This window comes from Pinus tabuliformis, chromosome 4_2 (genome assembly GCF_031772625.1).
Source record: "Pinus tabuliformis cultivar Carrire ecotype Pingquan chromosome 4_2, CPIR1, whole genome shotgun sequence".
NCBI classification, from domain to species: Eukaryota; Viridiplantae; Streptophyta; class Pinopsida; order Pinales; family Pinaceae; genus Pinus; species Pinus tabuliformis.
In genome coordinates this window covers 867,648,068-867,673,208 of record NC_142304.1, presented here as the reverse complement: position 1 = coordinate 867,673,208, position 25,141 = coordinate 867,648,068, and the positions used below count along the sequence as shown (strand labels likewise).

General features: G+C 37.7%; 1 protein-coding gene across 2 annotated transcripts in view; it reads left to right on the top strand.

The window, feature by feature from the left end:
* The window catches only part of LOC149172412 (alpha-soluble NSF attachment protein 2-like), a 104,197-nt gene that overhangs the window by 37,662 nt on the left and 41,394 nt on the right, over positions 1-25,141 (top strand). For both annotated transcript variants that reach the window (XM_089424313.1, XM_089424312.1), the window contains 2 exons: positions 15,468-15,547; positions 15,742-15,893. In XM_089424313.1, the coding sequence (XP_089280439.1) occupies positions 15,468-15,547; positions 15,742-15,893 (232 nt within the window). The remainder of the gene's footprint in view (positions 1-15,467; positions 15,548-15,741; positions 15,894-25,141) is intronic.

Sequence of the window (25,141 nt, the reverse complement as noted above, 5' to 3'; positions counted from 1 at the left end):
CTAACTAAATATTAATCTAGTATCCATTGACAAGTAGGACAAAAATGTGTATTTTTGTATTTCCACAACCAATTTGGTACTCTGCATGCATTTTATAAATATATATGTTTAAAAATACATAAAATGTTTATTATATAAAAAATTCCCCTTGGATGCTTTGCACTCGGGATTTCTTTGAAGTGGTGCTTTACACACTCTTGCTTCTGTTGATAATTATAGCTTGGACAGGAAATTCTGCAAATCTTTAGTGTGGGTATGCCATAATTTATACACAAATAAGCCAAAGTTTCTCATTTATATAGCATGTAAGGATGCACGTAACCAAAATAACAGGAGTGCAATCCATCTTGAACCAAAAATACATCAAAATGCAGGCCCTAGATGGCCTCTAGCATCCAAAAAAATCACGCTACAACAAATACCTACATATCATCAAAATCTTTGCCTATATTGAGATCTTCGTCATCAATATCACCCTCTAAGCATTAAAATAAGATAGAAAATGCTTACCATTTCAATTCAGGATTTTGTTTGAGTGATGGGTACATTTTTAGTAGGATCATGATGTACATAGAGGGTTTGGTGCTCTTGATGAAATACTACTTCCATACATTCGTACATGACAAAATCCAATGGAAATATTTTAATCCCCCCAATCCTGAAATCCTGTTAAGCCTGCTGGATTTTGAGTGGGACCTAAATTTTTTTTTTTCTCCACATTAAATCCAATGACTTTGGAGCCACTCTCAAACATCCTGAGTCATTTCATGGTAATGTTAAAAATTTAAGTAAAAAGATGATTTTTCATTTTCATCCTTTTACTCAGTGTTTTACGAAACGGCCGGGTTGACTCCGAAACGGCCGTTTCGATCCGGGTCAACCAAAAAAATTTCAAAACGGCCCTATGACCCGGCTCGGTGACCGGGTCAGCTATGACCCGGTCAACCCGGCCGGGTCATAGCTGACCCGGTCAACCCGGCCGGGTCACGTCAAAAAACGGCCGTACCGATTGGAAACGGCTGGGCAGCGTTTTCACTTAAAAAAAATTAATTTTTTGCTGATTTGGAGCTGATTTGGTTAGGGTTTGTGGTACTGGTACTGGCACCACTTCTACAGTTGCAGTTGGAGACGATGATGATGAGGAGGAGCCATGGGGCCCCTTGTCTGGCTCTGCCTCTGATGATGATGATCCAGAGATTGGTCGAGATGATCTTGGCTCCTCTGGCAGTAGCCAGTAGCTACTAGCCTCCTTGGTTATTTGTATTTTGTTTTGACTCTTGAGTCTTTGATCATGTATGACAGACTACAGTTGACTATGTATTTACTATTGCCATTGGGTACACCGTACCATTTTGATATAATGGATTGGTTCATGAGCCTACTTTGATCATATGTTGTCTTCCATGTATATTATAATGTTGTGTGTTTGGAAACTTGAATGAAAATATTTAAAATTATGTTTAAACTATTTAAAATTATGTTTTTTTATAAAAAAAATAAATATTTAATGTATTTTTTACAACGACCGAGTCATTGAAATCGAGCCGGCCGAGTCATTGCCGTTTCCGTTTCCGTTTCCGAGTCGATCCTCGGCCGAGTCCGAATCCGAGTCCGTTTTGTAAAACATTGCTTTTACTTGAAGAATTTAACATTATCATGAATTGCATAGCATTAGTAAGGCCATAGACTTGAATATTAGGCACGTATTGTTGGCCAATAGCCAACTAAGATTAAGAAAAAGAAAAAAGGGAAAAAGAAAAAAAGAAGCAAAACAGTCTGTAAAGTTCTGCAGAGTCATACATACATATATGTTTGGATTCATAGTCATACAAATAGCTCTGTGTAGGCTGTACAGCCTGTCCCACAGGTTGTACAACAGTTTTCTGCTGTTTCTGTTTTTTTCTTTTCAGCAAGCTGTACTAGCTCAGCTCAGGGTGTTTTTGGTATCCATGATTCCATGTGGTGTTGTTTTTTGGGTAGCCTGTGAAGTTTTCCTTGTAAGTTTTTCTTGAAGCAATGAAAGCTGATTTGAAGGAGTAATTACCTTTGTATGTGAAATTAATTTTTATTCTTCCACTGTCTAATTTCTAGCTATTGTGTGATTGATGCGATTTTCTGAAATTTAATTTCAGTATCAATTAAATTTAGCAATCTACTTGTATAATTGAGATCATAATGACATTAATCACCTAGATCTTGAAACTTTCATAGCTCCCACTCACCACTGCTTTGTGCTCTATACTAAGAATGGCTTGTGGTTTGGATTACCATTTCACGGTGAAATGTTGATTGGATCCTCTCAGGTGATTATAACATAGTGTAATGAGAGGAGATATGGAAGGTAAGCTAATCTTTGTTCTTCCTAGAGGAGAGATAGATGCATGATCTAGGTGACAAAGTTAACATTCAAATCTTTGATGTGAAACAGAGGCAAAAACACTTGGAGTTTGGGGGTTGGTCTACTTTGTCCAGTATGAGAAGAACTATGGCTAGAGTATTGGTTTAGTCTATCAATGTATGGGATCCGACCACTTTCCCCTTGTGTCAACCATGATAGTGGAAGAATGTGTAGATTTTATTACTGCTCTTCCTTTTAAGTTGAATGTGTCTTATCTTGCTTCTAAAGTTTAAACACTAGTAAGCACTGATCTTATATGTTTGGAATTTGGTTCCCTGACTGGAGAGTGATAATGGCAGGATCTTATGGTGGGAGGTGACTATTAGAACTGTTGGGTTTCTTTGAGTGTGGGGGAAGACGCTTTGCTAGATTGATCAGAAGACAAAAACAATCATGACAAGTTGGTTGATATACAAACACGTTTAGGCATAGTTTTAAAATTCGGCCGATTCGAAACGGAAACGGCCGAGTTGATCCGTTTCATTGCCCAAAAATATGACTCGGTGGAGGAAACGGTTCGGGAGGCCGAGTTAGCCATGACTTGGCCGTTTCCACATCTACTCGGCCGAGTCACTAAATCCGGCCAGTCACCCAAAAGAACAGGGATTTTTCTAATTTTTTTTAACTTTTTAACATTTAGCTGATTGTTGGGGACTCCAAGATGTTTTCTAAATTGGTTAAGTGCTATTTGGGGTCCATTCCCCTCTCCTAGTATTGATATGCTATTCAAATTTCATGGTAATGTTAAGAAGTAAAAGTGACATTCTTATTAATCTTCATTTTCATCTTTTTACTTAAATTTTTAACATTACCATGAAATGACTCAGGATGTTTGAGAGTGGTTCCGGCCTCATTGGATTTCATATGGAGAAAGTAGAATTTTAGATTTCATTCAAAATACAGCAGACTTATCAGTTTTTCAGGATTTCAGGATTGGAGGATTGCAATGTTTCCATTGAATTTTGTCATGTATTAGGGTATGGAACTCGTATTTAATCAAGAGCACCAATCCCTCTATGTACCTTGATGTTAGTGACATTGGTTGTTGAAATCCTCCGGGATTCGCACCCAAACCAGGAGCTTCTGAAAATGTCACTCGCACTCCCGTTTTCGCTCTCGCTCCCCACTTTCGCTCCCGCTCCCAAGTAACACTAAGCCAGATGATGTTGGCAACTCTCGCAGTTGCCAGTAGTACTGGTCATTGACTTTTGTTGTAGAAGCCATTTATAGTCTCCTTGGTTATGTGTTTTTGTTTTGATCTCTATGTCAACATCGTGTATGTATTGGACAGTGCACTGGGTGCCATTTTGATATAATGGATATATTCATGAGCCTACTTTGATCATATGTTGTCTTCTATCTATATTCTAATGCTGTGTGTTTGGAAACATGAATGAAAATCTTTAAAATTATTTGTTTTTATAAAAAATAAATATTTAGTGTATTTTTTACAACGACCGAGTCATTGAAATTGAGCCAGCTGAGTCGATACCGAGTCGGAGTCGACCCTCGGCCAAGTCGGAGTTTTAAAACATTGCGTTTAGGAGGACATATATAATGTTATCTTGCAGGAAGTAGCAGCTATGTAGGAGCATATTCATGGATATATGGAGGAATATAGAGCCAACATTCAGAATTAGAGCCCTTTTATAGTGGGTGGAGGTTGATGAGCCTTTGATTTTCTCAAATGCAAGAACTCAGATGCTTGGATTTGTTTTGCGTAATGTCTGGGGCTGTTGTAAATTCTGACAAATCAAATTATTGGCCGACTTGGACATCATTGTTAGCATATTAGGGAAGGGGATATTTAGATTTCTTGCTGTCCCATTTGGAGTTAATGTGTCCCTTTGATCAATGTGGAAATGGTTCCTCCAGGAATTGCAACACAAAATTCACTGTTGGAGCTTCCATTTGTAGGGAAATTGACAATCATTAGGAAAATTCTCCAGGCCAATCATGCCTCTTGTTGTTTCTCTTCAAACTCCTAGTTCACCCACTTCGAAAGAATTTTGGGGGCACTTTTGTGGGCTAAAGTTGCTGGTGATAGATCCCTTCTAACAATTCCTTGGAGCATCTGTACCTTACTCAAGCTGGAGGTAAGGTGCTGTTTTTTCAGGTAAATAGATTGTTAGGTTCCCTATTCTTAAAAGATTATTGATATCATGGAAAATAGTGGTACTCTGTGTTTCCTCACTGTGGTCTAGGCATAGAAGAGGCATTGGTATAGCATTATTGTTAGCATATGGGCTTTGGAAGGTATAGATTTCTGTTGCTTCTCACATTGAGAGATTTCTTCCTATGAGGCTGGTAGGATTGTTCAGCTAGAGGGATCAGTGGGACAGGGACACATGGAATGGAATTTTGGTCTCTCCTCTCACGAGTATAGACTTCTGCATTTGGACTGGCTTGGAGCTTCAGAATTGCATTCCAATTGATGAAAGTTGAGAAACACATTAATTAAATAAATGCACTCCAGGGCCTATTTGGTGTGATTTGATGTGATTTATGATAAGTCCATCTAGATTTATAAACCATATAGGTAAGCATCAGGAGCTGCACCCAAAGTATGCTTTTAAAGAAACTCTGAACAGAGTGTGGGATTATGGATGAAGAAATAAAATTGGTTGATTGTCTATGGACAGTGTAGTCCTTTAAGTTCTCTTGTAGTTGAGGGTTTTCTCATGGCCGTTGATTTATCAGGGACTGCCCTCAGAGGAGAGCTTATTAATGTTTTCTGTCCACAGTGGTTTGCGGGGGGCGATGGGGCGGGGAGTACTATTCACCACTTTTTTGCAACTGTAAGTGTTCTAAAGAGCATTGGGAATGCTTATATGCCACTTGGCAACATATCTTGTACATAATGATCGTTTGTTTTGCTCGGACAGGTGTTCTAATCTCAAGTGGTGTCTATGAGGTTAGGAACACAATTGGATTAATTATCTCCAAGCCCAATTTATTTTATGAAGGGAAAATGTCTTAACTAGATTTATTAACCAATTTTAATTATTTTCCTAAGTCTAACGTAGGGAAATGGGTTAATTAATCAATATTAATTAGGACAAGTCGATTTCTCTCTAGTGACTTCTAGGAAAGTGATTTGATGTTTGTCAAGATGATCTTAGCCATCGATTGAGATTAGATCATGGCCGTTGATTCGTCAACAAGAGATTGTAAGAGGAAATCGATGGGGCTCTTGGAGACAATTTTGAGTGAGCAAGGTCGCAGTGACAGCGTGGAAGACACTAGCAGCAGGGTTCAGCGGTGATTGCGATCAAGTTGCCGGAGAGAATTTCTTCACAGAGATTTCCAATTTCTTAGTGACTGAGGGAGATCAAATTATTCTGCAGAGGCTGAATTTCTCTAGGTGGTGCGAATTGACAGGGAGAGGCCGATTTGCCGGAGTGGAGGCCGAATTATTTTGCTAGGGAGTGCGAGTTGCCAGTGGATTCTCCAAGCTGCACGTGTGGGTCGATTTTGGGCTGTACACGAGGGCCGAATTGATTCAGAGGGGCCAAATAGCTTCTGGGAGGTCGAAGTTGCTTGTAGAGGTGAAGAAAATAATTAAGCGGTGCTTTACTAATTTACAACAAGTAGTTTATGTATTATTTCAATTATATATTTGCTGAATATTAATAAAACCATCATTTGCAGAACTGGTTTTCCCCACCTTGGATTTTTGCCAGGCACAGTTTGTCCAAAAATATTGGTGTCCATTTTATGTGTGTGATTTTCTTAGTTCCTGTGGTTTTGTTTATTTGGTGAAATTTGTAGTTGTTTTATTCAGTATTTGCAATAAATAATTTACTGGGACAAATAATCTGTAAAAATTTGGAGAATAATAACCAGATTAATTTCAATAGAGATTTCACACATAAAGGTTTTCTGAAAAACTACCCTGTTAGGGGATTGTTGACTCTCTTGCTCCTCACAAAGTAGTGTCATTGCATTAGTGCTGTTGCTTTAAACGCTATCTGCAAGATTGGATGTGAAGCTGTAATTAGATGGTCCAAGTTCTCTATTCTTCTGTTTAGAGAATGCCTTTTCGATGAGTTAGCTGTACAATTCAGAGTTAAAGGCTCTCTCACTAGGAGAGATGCAAGATATTGTACTCCCACTGCTCTGTCTGATCTAAATGTATCTTAGTGTTCTTTAGGTATCTTTGAGCGTTTTGTGTGTGATTTCTCTTCCATTATGCTTTTTCATGTATTAATATAGGCAGCTTTTTGCCGAAAAATTCTCTTCTTCCTCAAGGTCTCTGTTATAAGAACTTAAGAAGTAATATCACTCTTGTGTGTTTTCTTATGTAATAGCTTTGTCCAAGTTATCATGTGTATTACCTTTTAGCACTATTCTTGCTTGTTGCTGCTAAAGTAACTGTTTGCTAGCTGTAAGCCTTTATGTCAGTACTACTCCTGCAGGTATGTCAGGTCCCAAATCAAAACTATTCTTAATCTCTTGACTGGATTTAGGTATGTTATCTCAAGGGAGGTTGAATGTGCATTAACTTTCACATGTGCATAAACATCAAGCTCCTGATGTGAAATTTAGCTCGATATATGAGAATTTAATGAATTATTGGCACAGCCTTAGGCTGTCTGACATTTTTGACTCAACTGGCTGGAACACAAAAATTATCCTCTGGGGTCCTCAATTTGGATGCTGACCATATGAGACCTCATATTGCCTCCATCGTAGTCTGAGGCCTTTCCCAGACAAAGAGTGATTAAGTTAATGCATCTTCAATGCTTCCTATTAGGTGTTCATTTGCTCGTTTGAGACAAGATTGAGCTTTTCATAACCCATTTGGGTAGTTGTTAGTTTGCAGTTTGGATTGAAGGTGCACCACACCTTAACTGTTATCTGGCATATAGGGACACTATTTTTACTTGGTTATGTGCTTGATGTCATAAGCCTCAAAAGAGTCAAGGAGTTTTCTAATTTCTCGTATTCTCAAATGAGAGATTGTCCATTTGCTCTTGGTTAATTTTGTCACAAGAAGAGGGACCTAGTGGATTTTGATTACATGTTTTGCTCTTTCAAACTTTATTTCAGTCTTTTGAAAATCTGAATAATAGCTTGACATTACTGGAAATTCTTTGTGCTAGTTTATGTGGCCAATATGTGTAGCGAGATTTGTCTAGAATGTAGGTGTTCCACCCCTTGACACTTGGTTGTGTTTAATTCTTGTCTGTGTGACTTGTTTGAGTCTTGTTTACGTGATGCCTGTGTTTTATCACCTAATTTTTGAGATGAAAATTGGTTGAGTGTAATCCTTGTCTATGTGACATGTGACGATCATTTCCTTTCCAAATTTGTGTCAAGTGGATGATTCTTCTTTATATTGTGACTTCATTGTTATAGAGCAGAGTTGAGTTGAGATGAATGAAAAAGATTGGAGGAAGCAAAGATCTTTGATGTTCGAAGAAATTCCTCCCTAGCTGAGAGGGAGTGTTAAAATTTGGCAGCTTAGGCATGAATTTCTCCTAGAAGAAATCATATCTTTCAATTCTGTTTGAACCACCTATAATAAAATTTCATTTCTGACAATTCTAATATGACTTTCCAAAAATAGCAAGTCACATCTCAATTTGGAAGTGACTTTCCAAAATTAGAAAGTCATGTCTAAATGATCAAGGATGATCTCAACATATGGAATCCACTTTAAAATCAAATCAACCATGACTATACAAGTCAAGAATTAATATATTTATCCTTACTAGTATTATTATTATGATACTACTATTTATGAAATAGTTTAAATTTATTCACCTTTAATGGATTAATAAAAACGAATTTTCTCATGGAATAAGTAAATTAAATTGAAAATCTCTTACTTGGAAAATCAAACCTTTCTCTTGGATTAAAATAATAACTCCACACTTAAGAGAATGTAACTCTCCCTCACTAAATCAATGTATGGCAAAAGTGTAACTCCTCATTAAATGCACTTGTAACTCCCTTATTCAATTCGATTTGTAACTCTCACTAAATATTCTCTTATGTTTAAATGTAACTCTCCCTCCCCCTAATTTGAATTGTAGCTCCTCAAGACAAGTGTACCTCTCTCTCTATTCTTGGGATGAGTTACACTTCTCCTCAAATAACTCCTCCCTCATGGAATTCGATTCTCCTTATTGGCTCAAGGCATGAATTCATTTTGTAACTCCTCTCCTTTCTTGTCTATTTAAGCAAAAACAAGTGAGAGTTGGGAGTAGCATGTTCATTGTGAAGGAGAGTTAGTGTTGAGTGTGTGTAAGAGAAGTGTGAGAGCGAGTGAAGAGTAAGAGCAAGGGAAGGGCTAGAGCAAGTGCGAATGATAAGATTTGATCAAGAGAAGGAAATCTTTAAGCAAAGAGCAAGATCACCTTAGTTACAGGTTGATCAGACATTGGTGACTTTATTCATTCTCATTCTCTCTCTCTCTCTCTCTCTCTCTCTTTGTACTCTGCTAAACAATTGAAGAAATCTAATAGAAGAAGAATCATTTGGGGTTTCCCCTTGTGGGTTTTGCCCTGGTCATTGGACATAACTCCCACTGTCTTATATTTGTGCTTGACTGACTTCATATGATCCTTAAGTTTCTGTTCTATCTACAATTGCTGATCTGAAAAGTTTTGAAGAAGAAATCTGCATTCTAAGTAATTACAACAACATAAAACATTTAGTTTTTTGCAAATTGCATTCAATTTTCTGCAAAGTTATTCAGTTTTTGGCTTCAAAGTACATTAAGTTTCATTCAATTCTCTGCAAAGTACATTCAATTTTCTGCATAGAATTTTTAAGTTTCTACAAAGAATTTTTAAATTTTTGCATAGAAATTTCATATTTTGACAAATTAATCGATAGGGAACATTACAACTTTAAAATGTTGTCTACTGGAATTCAATTTTCTATTTTCTCTAACAGAGATGTACTCAATTAGAAGATAATCCCATCCGTTCTCTGACTCTGATTCAGTGGGTGCTCATTTGGAAAGCAAATTTTCTCTCCCAAAAATTTAAGAAGGGTTCTGGACATTTCTTTAAATATTGCTTGCTGAAATGTGCTTCATAATCCATGTAGGCAAAGGAATTAATTAACATGCTTTCAGATGGCACATGTGCATGTGAAGAAGGAAGACAAGACAATGAATGATAACAATAAGTAGGTCAATGGGACTGTAAAAATAACCTCTAGTGTAGGGACATTGTGTAGTGATACTCTTGAAAACAGATAAAGATAAAGATCTATGTCTAGCTAAAAGAAACTATAAGAAAAAAAGTACATTATAAATGCTAAAAACTGAAACTATGTACATTGCAGATGATAAAAATAAAGATCTATGTCTCTAGCTAAAAGAATCTATAAGAAAAGCTTAAAGTACATAATAAATGCTAAAAACTGAAACTATGTACAATACAATTGATAAAGTTAAAGATCTATGTCTTTGGCTAAAAGAAGCTATTACAATTGATACAAGTACATGGAAAATGCTAAAAACTGAAGTAATGTACAATAAAAATGATATGATATCAAGGTATACTAGAATTAGCTGCCAAGCCCAAGTGAGGGGATTGAGAAGCAAGCTCTTGATTGGAGTCATCATTCATTGTGAAATGGTCAATACATTGTTGGATGATGTTAAATTTCCATGAAACTCTACAACTACTTAGATGAATAACTGAAAACTGAAACTAGTTAACTTTCACCAAGATACAAAGACTCTTAACAAATTATAAGCAGCAGAATAAAAACACAGATAAAAACACATCACATAAATATTGACACACTTGTATTCTCAAGAAACCAAACAAGGAAAACTTGCTTGCTTGTATTTTACAATGTTCCACCAAGTCTCCAAGACAGGGGGGGCGCAAGTGCGGGGAGACACACCAGGGGGGATGTGTGGGAGCACCCTCAAATTTTAGGGAAATTTAGGGGGGACGGGGAAACGTTGGGGTATATAATCTTTTTTTTTTTAAATTTTTTATATTTTTATATTTTTAATTTTTTTTTTTTTATATATATATATATATATATTAAAATTCAAAGCATAAATATGTTCATCCATACATAATTGAATTAAATAATGAAATACACTAATCTATATTCATCGTTCATACTGGTACGTATATCATTCATACTCATCATTTATCCATACATTGCGAGAGTCATTTCTAAAATACATTGATTCATGTATATCATCATACTCATCATTCATCCATACACTGCGAGATTCAATATTGAAATACATTGATCCATATTCATCATTAGATCCATAAAACTTAGATTTACCATTCATCATTCTAGAATGTAAATTGATTTAAAATTTAAATTCATTATTCTATAATATAATTAGTACTAAGAAAAATAGATTATAGTAGATACCAATGTTATCGGAACCAAACCAGTGATCAAATCAGAAAACCCTTTGAACAGAGAACCAGTCGGAACTTGTTAAAAACTTGGACCAAAAAACCAGTCAACGAAAAACACCTAAAATATTCAAATTTTAAAGAAAAAATATATCTTCATGTGCATCCATATGAATCCAAACCGTTTATACACAAATAAGCAAAATAAGGGTGCACATAACCAAAATAAAATCAATTTCAATCCATCACTGAACCAAAAATACATCAAGAAACAAGTTGTAGATTGCCTCTACCATCCAAAAGGAATCATGCTACAACAAATACTTACATATCATCAAAATCATTACCTATATTGGGATCTTTGTCATCAATATCACCCTTACATTAAAATAAGATAGAAAAAATGTAGCATGTCAAGTCAAGATTTTGTTTGAGTGATGGGTACATTTTTAGAAGTGCCATAATAGAGGAGTTCGACAACCAATGCCACTAACATCAGGTACATAGAGGGCTTGGTGCTCTTGATTAAATACTATTTCCATAACCTTGTACATGACAAAATCCAATGGAAATGTTGCAATCTCCCCGATCTTGAAATCTTGAAAAACTATAAAGTCTATTGGATTTTGAGTGAGATGTAAAATTCTACTTTTTCCATATGAAATCCAATGAGGTCGGAACCATTTGCACTTGAGTCATTTCTTGGTAATGTTAAAAATTTAAGTAAAATGATGAAATGAAAGATAAAGGAGAATGCCACTTTTACTTTAAGAATTTAACATTACCATGAATTGCATAACAATAATAGGGCCACAGGCATGAATATTAGGCTTCCCCACAATTTTTTTTGAAACTCAAAAGGGGTGCTTCTAGGCATTCCCCCTCAAAAGGGTTGCTTTTGGGCTTCCCCCTTTTGAGGGGTTGTGCCCAGAAGCACCCCTTTTGGGGAGATGCGTCCCCTACACTAGGGAAATGTTTCTCTCTATGTCTCCTTGCACCTCTGAAAAGGGGGACGTGGGGAAATGTTTCCCCAAGTGCCCCCCCGTCTCGGGTGCGTGGGAAGCATGGGGTGCATGCAACCCACCCTAGGGGACACATCCCCGGGGAACACTGCTATTTTATTGGTTGTCCTTGGATCAATTGAATCTATTACAAAACAATCTGTCTCTCTTGAGAAATTGTCCGACTTCTCACACTAAATCTTAGCTAATACAATTGATCTTGGCCTTCCTTGATCACTACTTGATCTCGGTTTCTGCACATAATTGATTCTCTACTGCCTCCTTGACTTGCTTTGCAAACCCTTCTATCTTGCTTCATTCTTATCCCTTGCGCTGATCTCCTATTTCCTAGCATTTCTGGCCCTATTTCTTAGCACACTTGAACTTCTATTTTTTAGGACCCTAGTTGCTTTCTATGCACCACTAATCAACGCCTAAATCCTAGCGCACTTGTGCCCCTATTCTTTAGGACACAATTCCTGCTCTCCACAATCAAGGCTCTCTCACACTAGCTTGTGAGCTCTGTCTTGTCACAATTCTTTGTGCACAAAACAATTGTAATTTACTTGAGCCTTCGTCCTTCTTTTATAGATTTGATCCATGCTAAATTAGGCTAGTTTAAATATAGAACTCGAGCTCTGATAGCGAGTTAACTGAGAGTGTTACTTGCTCTCCTCCCAATTATCACTGGAGTTATTAATTCCTGCTCTCTCCAATCAACATTGGAGATCTAACTCGCTCTTCCTTCAATCAAGACTGAAGACCCAACTTGTTCTAACTGAACTCAATCTGCAAACCAATTTTGTAGTCAAACTAATGAAGACTTCCACTTAACTGAAGCTCCAACTCTACACATGAACTCATGACGATTATTCCCCTAAATTGGAAATTAACTCACCACAATTGAAGTCTATATCCTGAGGACAACTCAAGGTCTGCACTAACGCACAAGCTAGAAGACCTTGGTCGCTACATTTTCAACAAATGATGTCCTTTGGGGAGTATTTGGGGCCAAGGGGGCTTGGTAGCATGATTTTGGGCCTTGGGGGCATAACAAGAGTGAGGAGGTCCAACTCTCCTAACATCGAAGGATGTGGTGAAAAACTGTAGATGGAAAATTGGTTGCTCGATTGACCCTGGTTACTAGTGTTGTTTGTCTTAGGTTTTGGAGCTGTAAATTGTCAAGAGACCCGAGGGAGGTTGGTCAACCATTAGTTTGTGTGTTTTTGGGGAGGGTGTGTTGGGAGGAAACTTGAAGTCTCACTGTTCTAGAATTTGAAATGGTGTTGATCTTTTCTTACTGCTCGTTGCCTTGATTTGACAAGACAACTGGGAAGAAAGGGGTGATCCTCTTGAAGTTTCCCTATTGGGTCATTGCACATAGAGATTGTGATTTATGTTTGGAAACCTCTTTTTCTTGAAGAGAGCGAGGCAGCATTAATTGCGGTAGGAAAAGAAAGTGGAGAAGGAGCTCGATGAGTCTTGATAGACAAAGTAATTTCTCCCTTTGATACAAGAGTTGATAGAGCATGGAAAAATGGGATGATGCTTTGTTTTAGTCTCTTGTAACTTTGTAAGTAGCATAATAGATAAATCAAATCAGATCATGAGATGTGGTGACTAGTTTGAACCTGGAGTTGTTGAGAGTCTACTTGGAACAAACCATGGGGGATCCTTAAGGCATTCATCCATTGTGCATGTGTATATAGAGGTTTGACACTAAAGCTGTCTCTTAGCTCCAGAACATGCTCAGAATAAAAGGTCATCTCATGGCCAAGATACTTAAGTGAGCTGGATATGCTTGTTTGTAGATGTCCTCGTTGATTACCTAGTTCAGGTTATGTTTAAATGGTAAGAGGTGCCTTGGAGCATTTGAACAGTACTTAAAAGTGGGGAGATGGTTCGACGAGATGGCCACTTGTTGAAGTGCCTGAATTTTTTTGAAAACAAACAGTGGACTTGCTGTACAAAGGAAAGAGATCAATCTAAAAATGTCCTTGAAGTGTAAAGAACAGGATTCAAACCTTGTGTGGAGTAAGGGCCGGTGAATTATCTGTTCACACCGAATGACACATTGAAGAAGGGTTTGGACTCCCTCTGTCCTAGCCCAATCGGTCTGAAGCAAACAATAGTCCCCCATGCCTTAGAAACATGAAGGATGGTGGGTCTGATGATCATGTCCAAAAAGTGCATCTTGGACGAGATATCCTTGAAATGGTTCTGAAAGCGCAGTCTCTCTCAAGGAAGGAAAGGGGGCCATATCCAAGAGAGACATTATATTAATGTCCACAAATAACAAATAAGTTTAAGGGATTTCTTGTGAAGAGATGGAACTGTGCTTTTAAAGAGGATACAGACTTTGTATAATCAAACTGTTTCTTGTGTGTTATACCTTATTAAATGGACGATTCTCTTTTGAATGGTTATTTGTGACCATTAATTAAGCAATTGTTTTCAGTGCTATACCCTATTAAATGCAGACTTCTCCTTGTAGTGGTTATTGATTCTTAATTAAGCAATTTTCTAATCATTTTGGTGGATATCAATATCCAGCACCTCTTTGCACTCCCTGGGGCTTATATAACGATTCATGCTTCTGTCAACAGTTTTTTAGTCTTATTCCTTCATATTGTGTCAATTAAACCACAGATACTGAATCTGTCTGGTTTTGAACATTGATACATTTTTTTGTCTGTGCAAAGCTTTTTAACTTCATGAACTGTCATTATTGACAGTGAACTAGAATGAAGAAACTGAAATTTTATTGTATAAAAGACACCCAATAATCTGGAGATGTAGCAAGAATAAAGATTGCTATTACATATGTTATCATCATTGCCACCAGAATGATTTGCATCCTGAAGGGTTGGTCAGTCTGGTATGCTGGGAGTTGTTTTATATATTTACAGTGCCAGATTTTGTTGACAAAGGAATTATCTCTCTTGATCTCATCTTTGAAGATTTTCTAGTTTGCCAGTTGGGGAGTCATGTACTTTATTTGGAGATGAAGCTTGCTTCTCGTTAATATTTTCTTTTCCTTCGGAACAAAAGCCTTAATTAGCTACACATGTGTTCATCTGACATGCTTTGACTGATAAAATGCGTATTAGGAAACGGTTAGAGACTAACCAACATAGGCAAGCACATTGGAGGGTTTTATTAATATGCATCTGAGTGCCAGCTGATTTCCCATTAACTTTGCTTCAACAAAGCTGGTTTAAGTTTTCATTTTGATTTTTATAGTTTAGTATATTGTTATTATTTTATTAATAACAAATTTAAAATTTCATCAGTTGTAAAATGCAGTATTTGGGATAATACTTCTTAATTTGGACAAATAATTTGCTTAGAGCAATATTTTGGGAATAATATCTAGCTGAAATATATTCATATATTGTTTTTGTTTTAATGAGAAATTTTATGTTGTTGAAGGTTGTCCATTGTATAATGCAATGCTTGGGAAGAACATTTCGACATTTAGACAATAATTTACTTATGGGTGATTTTAATGCTATCTAAATCCAATGCCTGCTTGATGATCAACACCCTTGATGTCCTTTAGGTTGTGCCCTTGTACTTGATTAGAATTTATGTCTCATGCGTGGTGTAAGTGGTGATGTTTAGGTTGCTGTATTAGTTTGTTGAGACCAATGGTTTTATTTTATTGCTATTGAATGGTTGCCAGTTTTGATTTTACTGATTTATGTTTTGCAGAGTCTGTGCGATGCTTAAATTTGGCTGTTAATCTCTTTCTGGAGATAGGAAGATTGTCAATGGCTGCAAAGCACTGCAAGGTAATGCATTCATTGTAGTGCAATTGATATGACCTTTTTATTACACGTTGTCTATGTCTGAACAAATGGCGTATTTATTGTTTTACTAAATGTGCTTAGATTAAGTTCAAAGATATGTAGCACAGTTACATGTCTTCTATCATTTTGTTCTTAATCAAGCCGTTCATTAAATCTATAATATATTTTTTCTGTAGGAGATTGGTGACCTATATGAGTCGGAAGAAAATTTCGAATTGGCTATGCAATATTTTGAGCGTGCTGCAGACCTCTTTCGAGGTGAAGAAGTTACTAGTACAGCTAACCAATGCCAACTTAAAGTTGCACAGTTTGCAGCCCAGCTTGAACAGTAAGTTCAGTATGGAAAGAGCGATTGTTAACATGAATATTAGTGTCAAACTGACCTTGCTGTGGGATAATAAGTGACCATAGTGTTTCCATTTGTACTGAATATGAAGAAAGTTTTCAATGTTCAGTTTGCAATTGTAATGTTTTTAGCAAAAACGGAGAACTCTGCTTGCCATTAGAAAATACTGTTTGATTTGTTTGTGTTGCAAATTTGATTAGTCATGTTTATAATTTGTGATATACCCTCATTGTTTAATTCTCTTTTTGTGATTGAACATGTATCATTGGCACTGTTATGCTCCCCTAATCCTGGTAGAAGTCTATTTCTTGCCAATATTATTGTGTTCACGTCTCATGCTTTTCTTTAAGTAGGGCTGTTTCAACTGGAAACTTGCTAGAGTATCTATAACATATATCCTCATCAAAGATAGGATTTGTCATTTAAATCACCTTGTGAGTGGAAGGATCTTATAGAGTCTAGACAAGATAGGAGAATATGGGCCCATGTACTTTATTCAAAAACTTGGAAATGCGACATTGATGGAGTCATGTCTTGAACATTGGGAGGGTGGGTTTTCTTCATGTGAACTCACAAACCCTTGCTCTGAAAAAAGGCAATGTTTTGATCTGCCCAGATATCATATGCAGCCCCTTTTGATTGGCAAACATCCATTGTGAGTCCATAGGTTCAATGCCAAAGAAGAAGGCTTCGTTAAGTCTTTAGAAGTTTCACCTTAAGAAACTCAGCTGAGACAGGTGCTTGCTTCTTTGGAAAAACTGCAATGCACATGCCTTGAAGGAGAGTTTAAACCCAAGGGAGCCCTAGAAAAATGCTCCAGCCTTGAATGTGGGTTTAAATCCCAGGAAAAGAAACAATTTGAAAAACCTAGTTTTGTAGTTGAAAAGAAGCCTTAAGCTATGCTACTATTCAAAAATTTTCAGATTAGTCATTGAAGGAGGTTTAAAACCATCGTTGTGAGACTTGACCAAGAGTCGTGGGTCTTGCTGAGTATGATGAGTTGTTTTTGAAACAAGTACTTAGCTAAGACTTGCCTTGAAACTTTCTGGCAATCAAAAACTTTGGAAAGTCATAAAAACTGTGTGAAACATGCCCAATGCTGTCATTATTATATTTTTCTGCACAAAAGTTTTTGTATTTTGTATTTTTTCTTTTTAGAGTTTTGATGAGTCTTCAGTTGAGTTTTGACTCATCGCTTAGTATTTTTGAGGCTTGTGTTGACCAAGACTTTGTGGAAAATTCACGAAATTCTGCAACTGCTTATATGAACAATCTGAAAACAAGTTTCTTTTCACATAGGCACGAAATTTCTCTACTTTATTTTGCAATGGAATAGGAACAGAAATAAATACACAATCACACAATTCAACAACACAATTTTGCTAGGGAACCCAACTGGGAAAACCCTCTGCTTGTTTGAATACTGAGCAGTAGATCTCTTACAATACAACTTTGTTTCAATAGAAACCAATCTGATTTCCTCTGTTTGTACTTAAACTGAAACACCCGCAAGACCCTGATCTCCTTTCCTTCTTCTTGCGCAATCTTGGAGGCCTATTTCCTAGCTCAAATCCTCCTAAATCCTATTAATTTTTCTTAGGGCTATATTGTTATCTGTTTTGATAATTGCATTTCTTCATTTACACATTAAATTCACCCCATAACATCTTAACATTATTCAGATTTACATCATTATTCAACAACATATGCAACTATATAGAAAGTTCAAAGAACAATAACATCATCAATGCAGCGGAACATAAAGGAACAATAGAAGACAAACATTCACACATAGAGACACCAGGATTGGTCGGATCCAGGGAAAAACCCACTATGGGGAAAACCCTTTGAAATTCTTCTTCTTATTAGGTTTTCATTGAATGATTCAACAAATGGGAGTACAATAATTCATATCTTCAACTGTAAACCTATCTAACAATAATCAACAAAACAATATCCATGAAATGAACCCATCAATGCTTATACTCAAACCCTGTAATGAATTGTCACTGTCTGTGGTCAATTGCCAAACCCTGCGGTCAACGAGCAAAAACTCTAGATAATTGAAAAACCAAACCCTAGATGCCGGTCGCATGGAGGACGTGGTGTGTGTGCGACTAAAAAGCTTCAGTCGCTCCCTTGAGCCTGCAAGCTTGTGACTACATTCGAATTCTGCCTTTTGCAAGCTTGCGACTGTGACCCAGAAACCCTAGAAGCGTGCACGGACTTCAAACCCTATAATTTCTCCTTTGTGCGAACCAATCTCCGCGGGCTAGCCTTAGACCTGTGCGAGCCAAAACCAAGAAAGAGAATAGAAGTATGTCTCATGATGATCTCCAAATGAGGTTGAGGTCACTTGTATTTATAGCCTTCCAAGGGTGTCCAATTTGCTTTAGGGATGACCTGATCGAATATGCACATGTGGGCTTACAATTCAAAAATGCACTTTCCCTTGTCCAAAATTGATGATCTTTAGGTCAATTTTGGTCCTCTCGAAAAGAGGAATTGAATGCAATCACCATCTCCATCAAATAAACTGTCAAAAGTGGAATCTGACCTTAGTTGCCAATTTTAACAAATCTTGGCGCATAGGTTGCTCCTATTTAATAGGAATTTCCTCCTATTTCTTAGTGCAATTCCCAAGGAAAATTGCTCTCTACCAACTCACATACAAGCTCCTTCTTGTTCCCCTCTCTCACAAGATCACACACAATACTTGTGCTAAAGAAGAAATGATCACAATTGTGCATTCATTCCTCCTTATAAACAATTTGAATGGCTAAATCTGGCAAATTTTATTTTAGGAATTGGTTTTGTGATTAATGAGTTAACTGAGTTGAAGTGGCTCATGCATCTTGTCCTAAGTCTTGGATCTAGAATTAGAGACTTGTCACTCGTCCTTTTCCATTTAACTCGCACTAGAAGACAATGAACTCGACCTTCCACTTTTGCACATTAGTTAACTGTGTCATAAGTTATCCTATTTTTTAGGAACTCATCCTAAATTATAGGAGCTTATCCTAATTTGTAGGGACTTATCCTAAATCTTAGGAATTTGTCCTAACTTATAGGATTTGATTCCTAACTTATAGGAATTCAAGCATGCTAATGAAGTACTCGTTGAGGTCTCTTTGATTAAGGCACAAATCAAGGTACCTTTCTCCCTACTTAGTACTATTTTCAAAACTCCCTCTTAGCGAGGAAGGTGCTTCTGGAAGAACCTCGTGCACTTGGATCTGTCTCCAACTTTACCATGTTCTCTGCTGCTACAATGACTTCCTCTGAACTAGAAGACTTTCTTGCTTTCTGTTGTAGAACCCGATCTGAATACATGTTCTTTCCCACCATGTTCTGCGAGTCCATCACTATAGTCATAAGTGCCATGTACCTTGTGTATCTCTGTGGCTACTTCCTCTGGTTGGAAGTGATACTGGAAGATTCAACTCTCTTCTGATCTCCCTTAACCAAATCTTCTACCCACTTGGCTCGAAATCTCCTCATACTAGGGGTCTTTGACTGAGTGGCTGCCTCCATTCGCCCGGGGCTATGCTCGTCATCATCCTGCTGGTTAGCCCAACTGCCGACTAGCTTAGACTCAAACTGAGATAGTGGTTGAGGCTCCATCTCGAGAGCTCTATCCCGCTCTCCCTCAACCACCGCTTCTCTACTGTGAGCTCTCCTTGCCTTGCTGCTCGGTTGCACCTATCTCAAACAAATTTGGCCACTAGTTACTCTCTTGTTCCAAGATCGTCAGCTCTCAGGGTCTTCAACAAATTGTCCATTAGCACTGATATGGCTGCTCCATCATCACTACTCTTAGGGACTTTTGGAACTGCCCTCTTATCAACCATATGGCTCCTTTCATCAAGTGAATTGGGGCTCCCATTTGAATATGCCTCTTAACAAGCCATGACTCCTTCCATGAACACTGTACTTGAGGTCTTCAACAATGATGGCTTCTCACAACAGATAAGTACATCTACCCATTGCATACTCGCGCATGAGAAACATTCATCACAACTTCGTTTATGAACAGTACTTTGCTGCCTAAAAATAACTTTAGGACAACCTTCTTCTCACGAATTCTTCGTGCTGGTCTAGATTCTTTTCACTGCACTAATACCATGTTGAAAATCCATGAAATTTTGTAATTGCTTATATGAACAATCTGAAAATGAGTTTCTTTTCACATAGACACAATTTCACTACTTAATATTGCAGCAGAATAGGAATCATAAATAAATACACTGTCATACAATTCAACAACTATAGACTTGACAAATTCTTCCAACTGCTATACTATATTGAGGTATTTATAATACAATATAGTATTCTACAGATTGAGATTCAGCTGTGGATATTGATAGTGGCAGATTTGACAGCTGGAGATGCAAGCATTTTGAAGTAGCAGAAGTTGCAGTGATCAATAGAAGAGGAGGCAAAGTACCTGCGAGATTTGTTCAAGGAGCATCCTTCCACATGACTGCAATGAAGAAGTATTTTAGCCACCTGAAGGAGGACATACAATTTTAGATCGAGCTAGGAGATGATGGTCAGTATGCAGCTAGTGGAGTTGGCACTGTCAGTTTTCACAGGGAGTCATGTAATCCTCTTCATCTCAGAGATGTCCTCTATGTTTTAGGGTTAATTCAAAGCCTTGTTTTGGTAGCTACCCTTGAGGACAAAGGATATGATATCATTTTCAACAGAGATAAGGCGTACCTCTAACACTTAGCTACTGGATGTAAGAAGCAAATAGGTGTGAGGGTGAAGAATCTCTACAAGTTGCAGGTAGAGAAATGCAACCATGAGCAACATGGCAGGGAGATCTCAGAGTAGAGAAGTGGTAGTTGGGTGAGAGCAGGATGGAGCTCTCAAGATGGAGCCTCAACCAGTATCTCAGTTTTAGTCTAAGCTAGTTGGCAGTTGGGTTGACCAGTAGGATGATGATGACCATAGTCCAGGGCGATTGGAGTCAACAACTCAGTCAAAGACTCTTAGTATAGGGAGAGTTCAAGCCAAGCGAGCAAAGGATTTGGTTGAGTTGCCCAACATAAAGAAGAGTTGAGTTGCCCAACATAAAGAAGCAACCACAGAGGTACACAGGGTAGGGTACATTGCAGTTATGACTAAAGTGGTGGACTCACAGAGCATGGTGGGAAAGAACTGGTCTTTTAAGCAGGTTCTGCAAAATAAAGCAGGGAAGTCCTCCAAAACTTGGTAGTGTTGGAGACAAATCCATGTGGACGAGGTTCTTCCAGGAACACCTTCCTCACTAAGAGGGAGTGTTGAAAGTAATAGTGAGAAAGGGTTCCTTGATTTGTGCCTTAATTCAATGAGCCTCAATGAGTTTCTCCTTAGCATACTCGAGTTCCCTATAAGTTAGGACAAATTCCTATAATTTAGGATTCTTTTCTAAAAGTTAGGACGGGTAATGAGGCAGTTAACTAATAGGTTGAAGTGGAAGGCACAGTTTAGTGTCTTCTAGTGCGAGTTAGCTGTGGATGTCAACATGTGTGAGTTCCAAGTCTAAATTTGGAGAAGGACAAGCAGTTTCAGATCGAGCTAGGAGATGATGGTCAATATGCAGCTCGTGTAGTTGCAGAGGTATTCTTCAGGGAATACCATATTGTTTTCTAAATACACCAAGTAGAAAATCGACGAAATTCCGCAACTGCTAATATGAACAATTTGAAACTAATTTTCTCTTCATATAAATACATAATTTCTCTACTAAACTTTGCAAAAAAATAGGAACATAAATAAATACACAACCACACAATTCAACAACTCAATTTTTCTAGGGAACCCAACTGGGAAAACCCTCTACTTGTTTGAGAATTTTATTGATAGAATACTGAGCAATAGATCTCTTACAATACAACCTTGTTTCAATAGAAACCAATCTGATTTCCTCTGCTTGTACTAAGCTGAAACACCTGCAAGACCCTGATCTCCTTTCCTTTTCCTTTGCACAATCTTGGAGGCCTATTTCCTAGTGCAAATCCTCCTAAATCCTAGCGCATAGACTGCTCCTATTTAATAGGAATTTCCTCCTATTTCTTAGCGCAATACCCAAGGAAAATTGCTCTCTACCAACTCACATACAAGCTCCTTGTTCTGCTCTCTCAGAAGCTCACACACAATACTTGTGCTAAAGAAGAATGATCACAATTGTGCCTTTGTTCCTCCTTTTTAAGCAATTCGAATGGCTAAATCTGGCAAATTATATTTTAGGAATTGCTTTTATGATTGATGAATTAACTAAGTTGAAGTGGCTCATGCAACTCGTTCTAAGTCTGGATCTAGAATTAGAGACTTGTCAGTCGTTCTTTACCATGTTAACTCGCACTAGAAGACAATGAACTCGGCCTTCCATTTTTGCACATTAGTTAACTGCTTTATAACTTGTCCTAACTTATAGGAACTCATCCTAACTTATAGGAATTGATTCCTAACTTATAGGAATTTGAGCATGCTAAAGAAGAGCTTGTTGAGGTCCCTTTGATTAAGGCACAAATCGAGGAACCTTTCTTGCTACTATTTTCAACAGATTTGCTGAGTTTGAATCTTACAACATTGGAGAAAGCCATAGTAGCACAAGAATCTCTCTCGGTAAGAGGAAACTACGGGAGCTTTGAAATGGGTATGGAATGTTCCTGAATCCCAAACTAGTAAAATCAGTTTTGAGATCACAATGAGCATTTTGGGAACATTTTAGTTGCAAGTGGTTGCTTCAGTAACTCCTTAGTGTTTCCTTTGTTGGTTTGCAAATAGAGGCTCCCAATCAGTCTATGTGTGCTCAATTTGAGGTTGCAACCTATGAGATACATGGGCAGTTCAATGACATGGAATGTGCAGTTTACATGAACGTCTTATAGTGTTGAATGAGGGCTTCGATGGGGTAAGATCGAAGGCTCCCTAGGGGCTTCCGTTGCTCTGAGAAGCCTGAAGATTGTTAACTCCCTTGCCTCAAGAATCTCTTTCTCAGCTTGTGAAATTGCCTTTGCTGTATTGGATTGCCTTCCTGTTTTGCTTTTTCTTATTGTTGCCATGCTGTCCTCCTAGACCTCCAACTCTCTTTTGAGCCTTTGATCTTCTTCCATGGCTGTGATTAGTAGGGGTAGTTACTCAAACATTGACTGGAATTAGATGTTGTAGTTAAGTCTTCCATTATTTCTTTTACAGCAAGGGCTGGTGGAGGCCCCCCTTGATCTTAGATTTTGACAAGTTGGGTGAGGGGACCACAAATTTGCTACCTTCTTCCGCAATATCAATAATGATCTGCTTGGCGTTTCATAAATTATTTTTTTTGAGAAGGCTTTGTCACTATTTCCTCTAATCATATGCTGAAGTTTGAGTGTTGCATTAACCTTTTTAGAACACTTTCTAATTCATATTCATAATGGCATCCACTGAACTCATAGATGGGGATCCTTGTGGCTCTAGTTGAACCAAAGGATTAGCCAGAAAGGGAAACTTCCCAGATTGTAGCATGCTAGAAGAGTGTCCCACAGGTGGGTATTACGTATGTTAGTGGATTTTAGCTCTTACCTTGGTAATGAGTCTCCTCAATTTCGAATTCCTCATCTCAGTGACCCTTAACCAATATTTGTTAATGGTTATATCTCCAACGTCTGTAGTCTTTGCAAATTAAAAAACAGGAGGGAATGGTGATCTAGTAAGACCTAAAAATATGTTCTTGTTCCAAACTTCGAGCGGATGTCTTCAGGAACTTGTCATTTAGATTTACTTGCACATGTCCTAATAATTGTTGTTTTTTCCATTGTCAAGGAGTTTGACTATTTTTAGTAACGTTCTCAGCCTTTCACCCATCCTCTTAAGGATTTTTCTGAAAACTCCATTCCTTTAAATCACCTTATGAAGGCTTGTTGAGAGTATTTTATTTCTTAACAACCTCGTACACTAGTACCTCTTTCATGTCCACCATATCCTTGCTTGACTTTTTGATGTACCTTGAAGTTTTTCTTTGTTGCATCCATAAGACTTTCCTGTGTCTTCACTGAGTTTTTCTATTCTCTTTATCAATGTGAAGGATTTTTAGTGCACCTTTAGCATGAGTGCTTCAGGGGACATAGAAAGCTTCCTAGATACATCGTCTGGGTTGATTGTAGACCAGTGCCTAGGACATCTTAGATAGATGAGTGCATGGAAGATTATGAGTGGGGTTTCTGTTGCACTCCAATTGTCACGTAGTTAAAAAGATTATAAAGGGGGCTTGGTTCAATAGTCTGTCATGCAGGTAAACTCAAGCCGATACATGGATCCAAATGCTCAGGGGGTATATCGGGCCAACCTCAAAGAGAAATGTCTGGTTTTGGTGGCCGACACACAATAATAGGTAGCTTTATATTGAAGTTGTAGTAAAGTGAAGAGGAGGAAAGGAAGGAGGGAATTCGATGCAGAGGATTATAGACAGGACAAAATCCTAAGCAATGATGTTCCAATAGAAATATGGAAGAGAGAGGATGTGGAAGAGCAGAGTGCTTATTGAGGTTCCATACCAGATATAACATGGGTACCATTAGCGCTAAACAACAAAAGTAAATCTGGGCTCACACAGGTACTGCAGGTTAATCAAATAACACAAGTAAATCTGTCTTGCACACAGGTACTATAGGTTATAGACTAACACAAGTAAATCTGTCTTATGCACAGGTACTATTCACTTATTTAGTAGCCTAGATAAATCCATGAATCAGAGGGAAACCGATAGATTCATCACACTATTTTTAGAGAAGGAAAACATATATGAAATGAGATTACAGAAGGGAAAACATACTGCGCATTGATCTGCTTGGAATCACTAGGGAGTTTCATTAATCCAATATGAGTCCAACATACCAGTCCATTTACATTCAATTAAGATATCACTCAAGTCCCTCATGGACAGGCAAGTAGAACCAAAGTGGAATCGCAGAAATCCTCACTCGTAGGTGCAGAATTCCGAAACCTTTTCTAAGTGTTTCTTCCCCCTATTTATAAGAAGAGGGGGAGCTTGGGTTACAGTTACAAAAATACCTTTGCTAGAGTATCTAGCTGTCTCGGCGTGCAAGGCTTTGCAGCTTAAAAGGATTACAATCGAGATTTGATCCCTTTCTTGAAACAGACAGAAATTACAGAATAAACAGAAAATAGAGAAAATTGAAAGATGATGGGTGGAAGTGTCCCTCTTCTATTCCTGTGAAGGCCTTTGATCAGGCCACGTC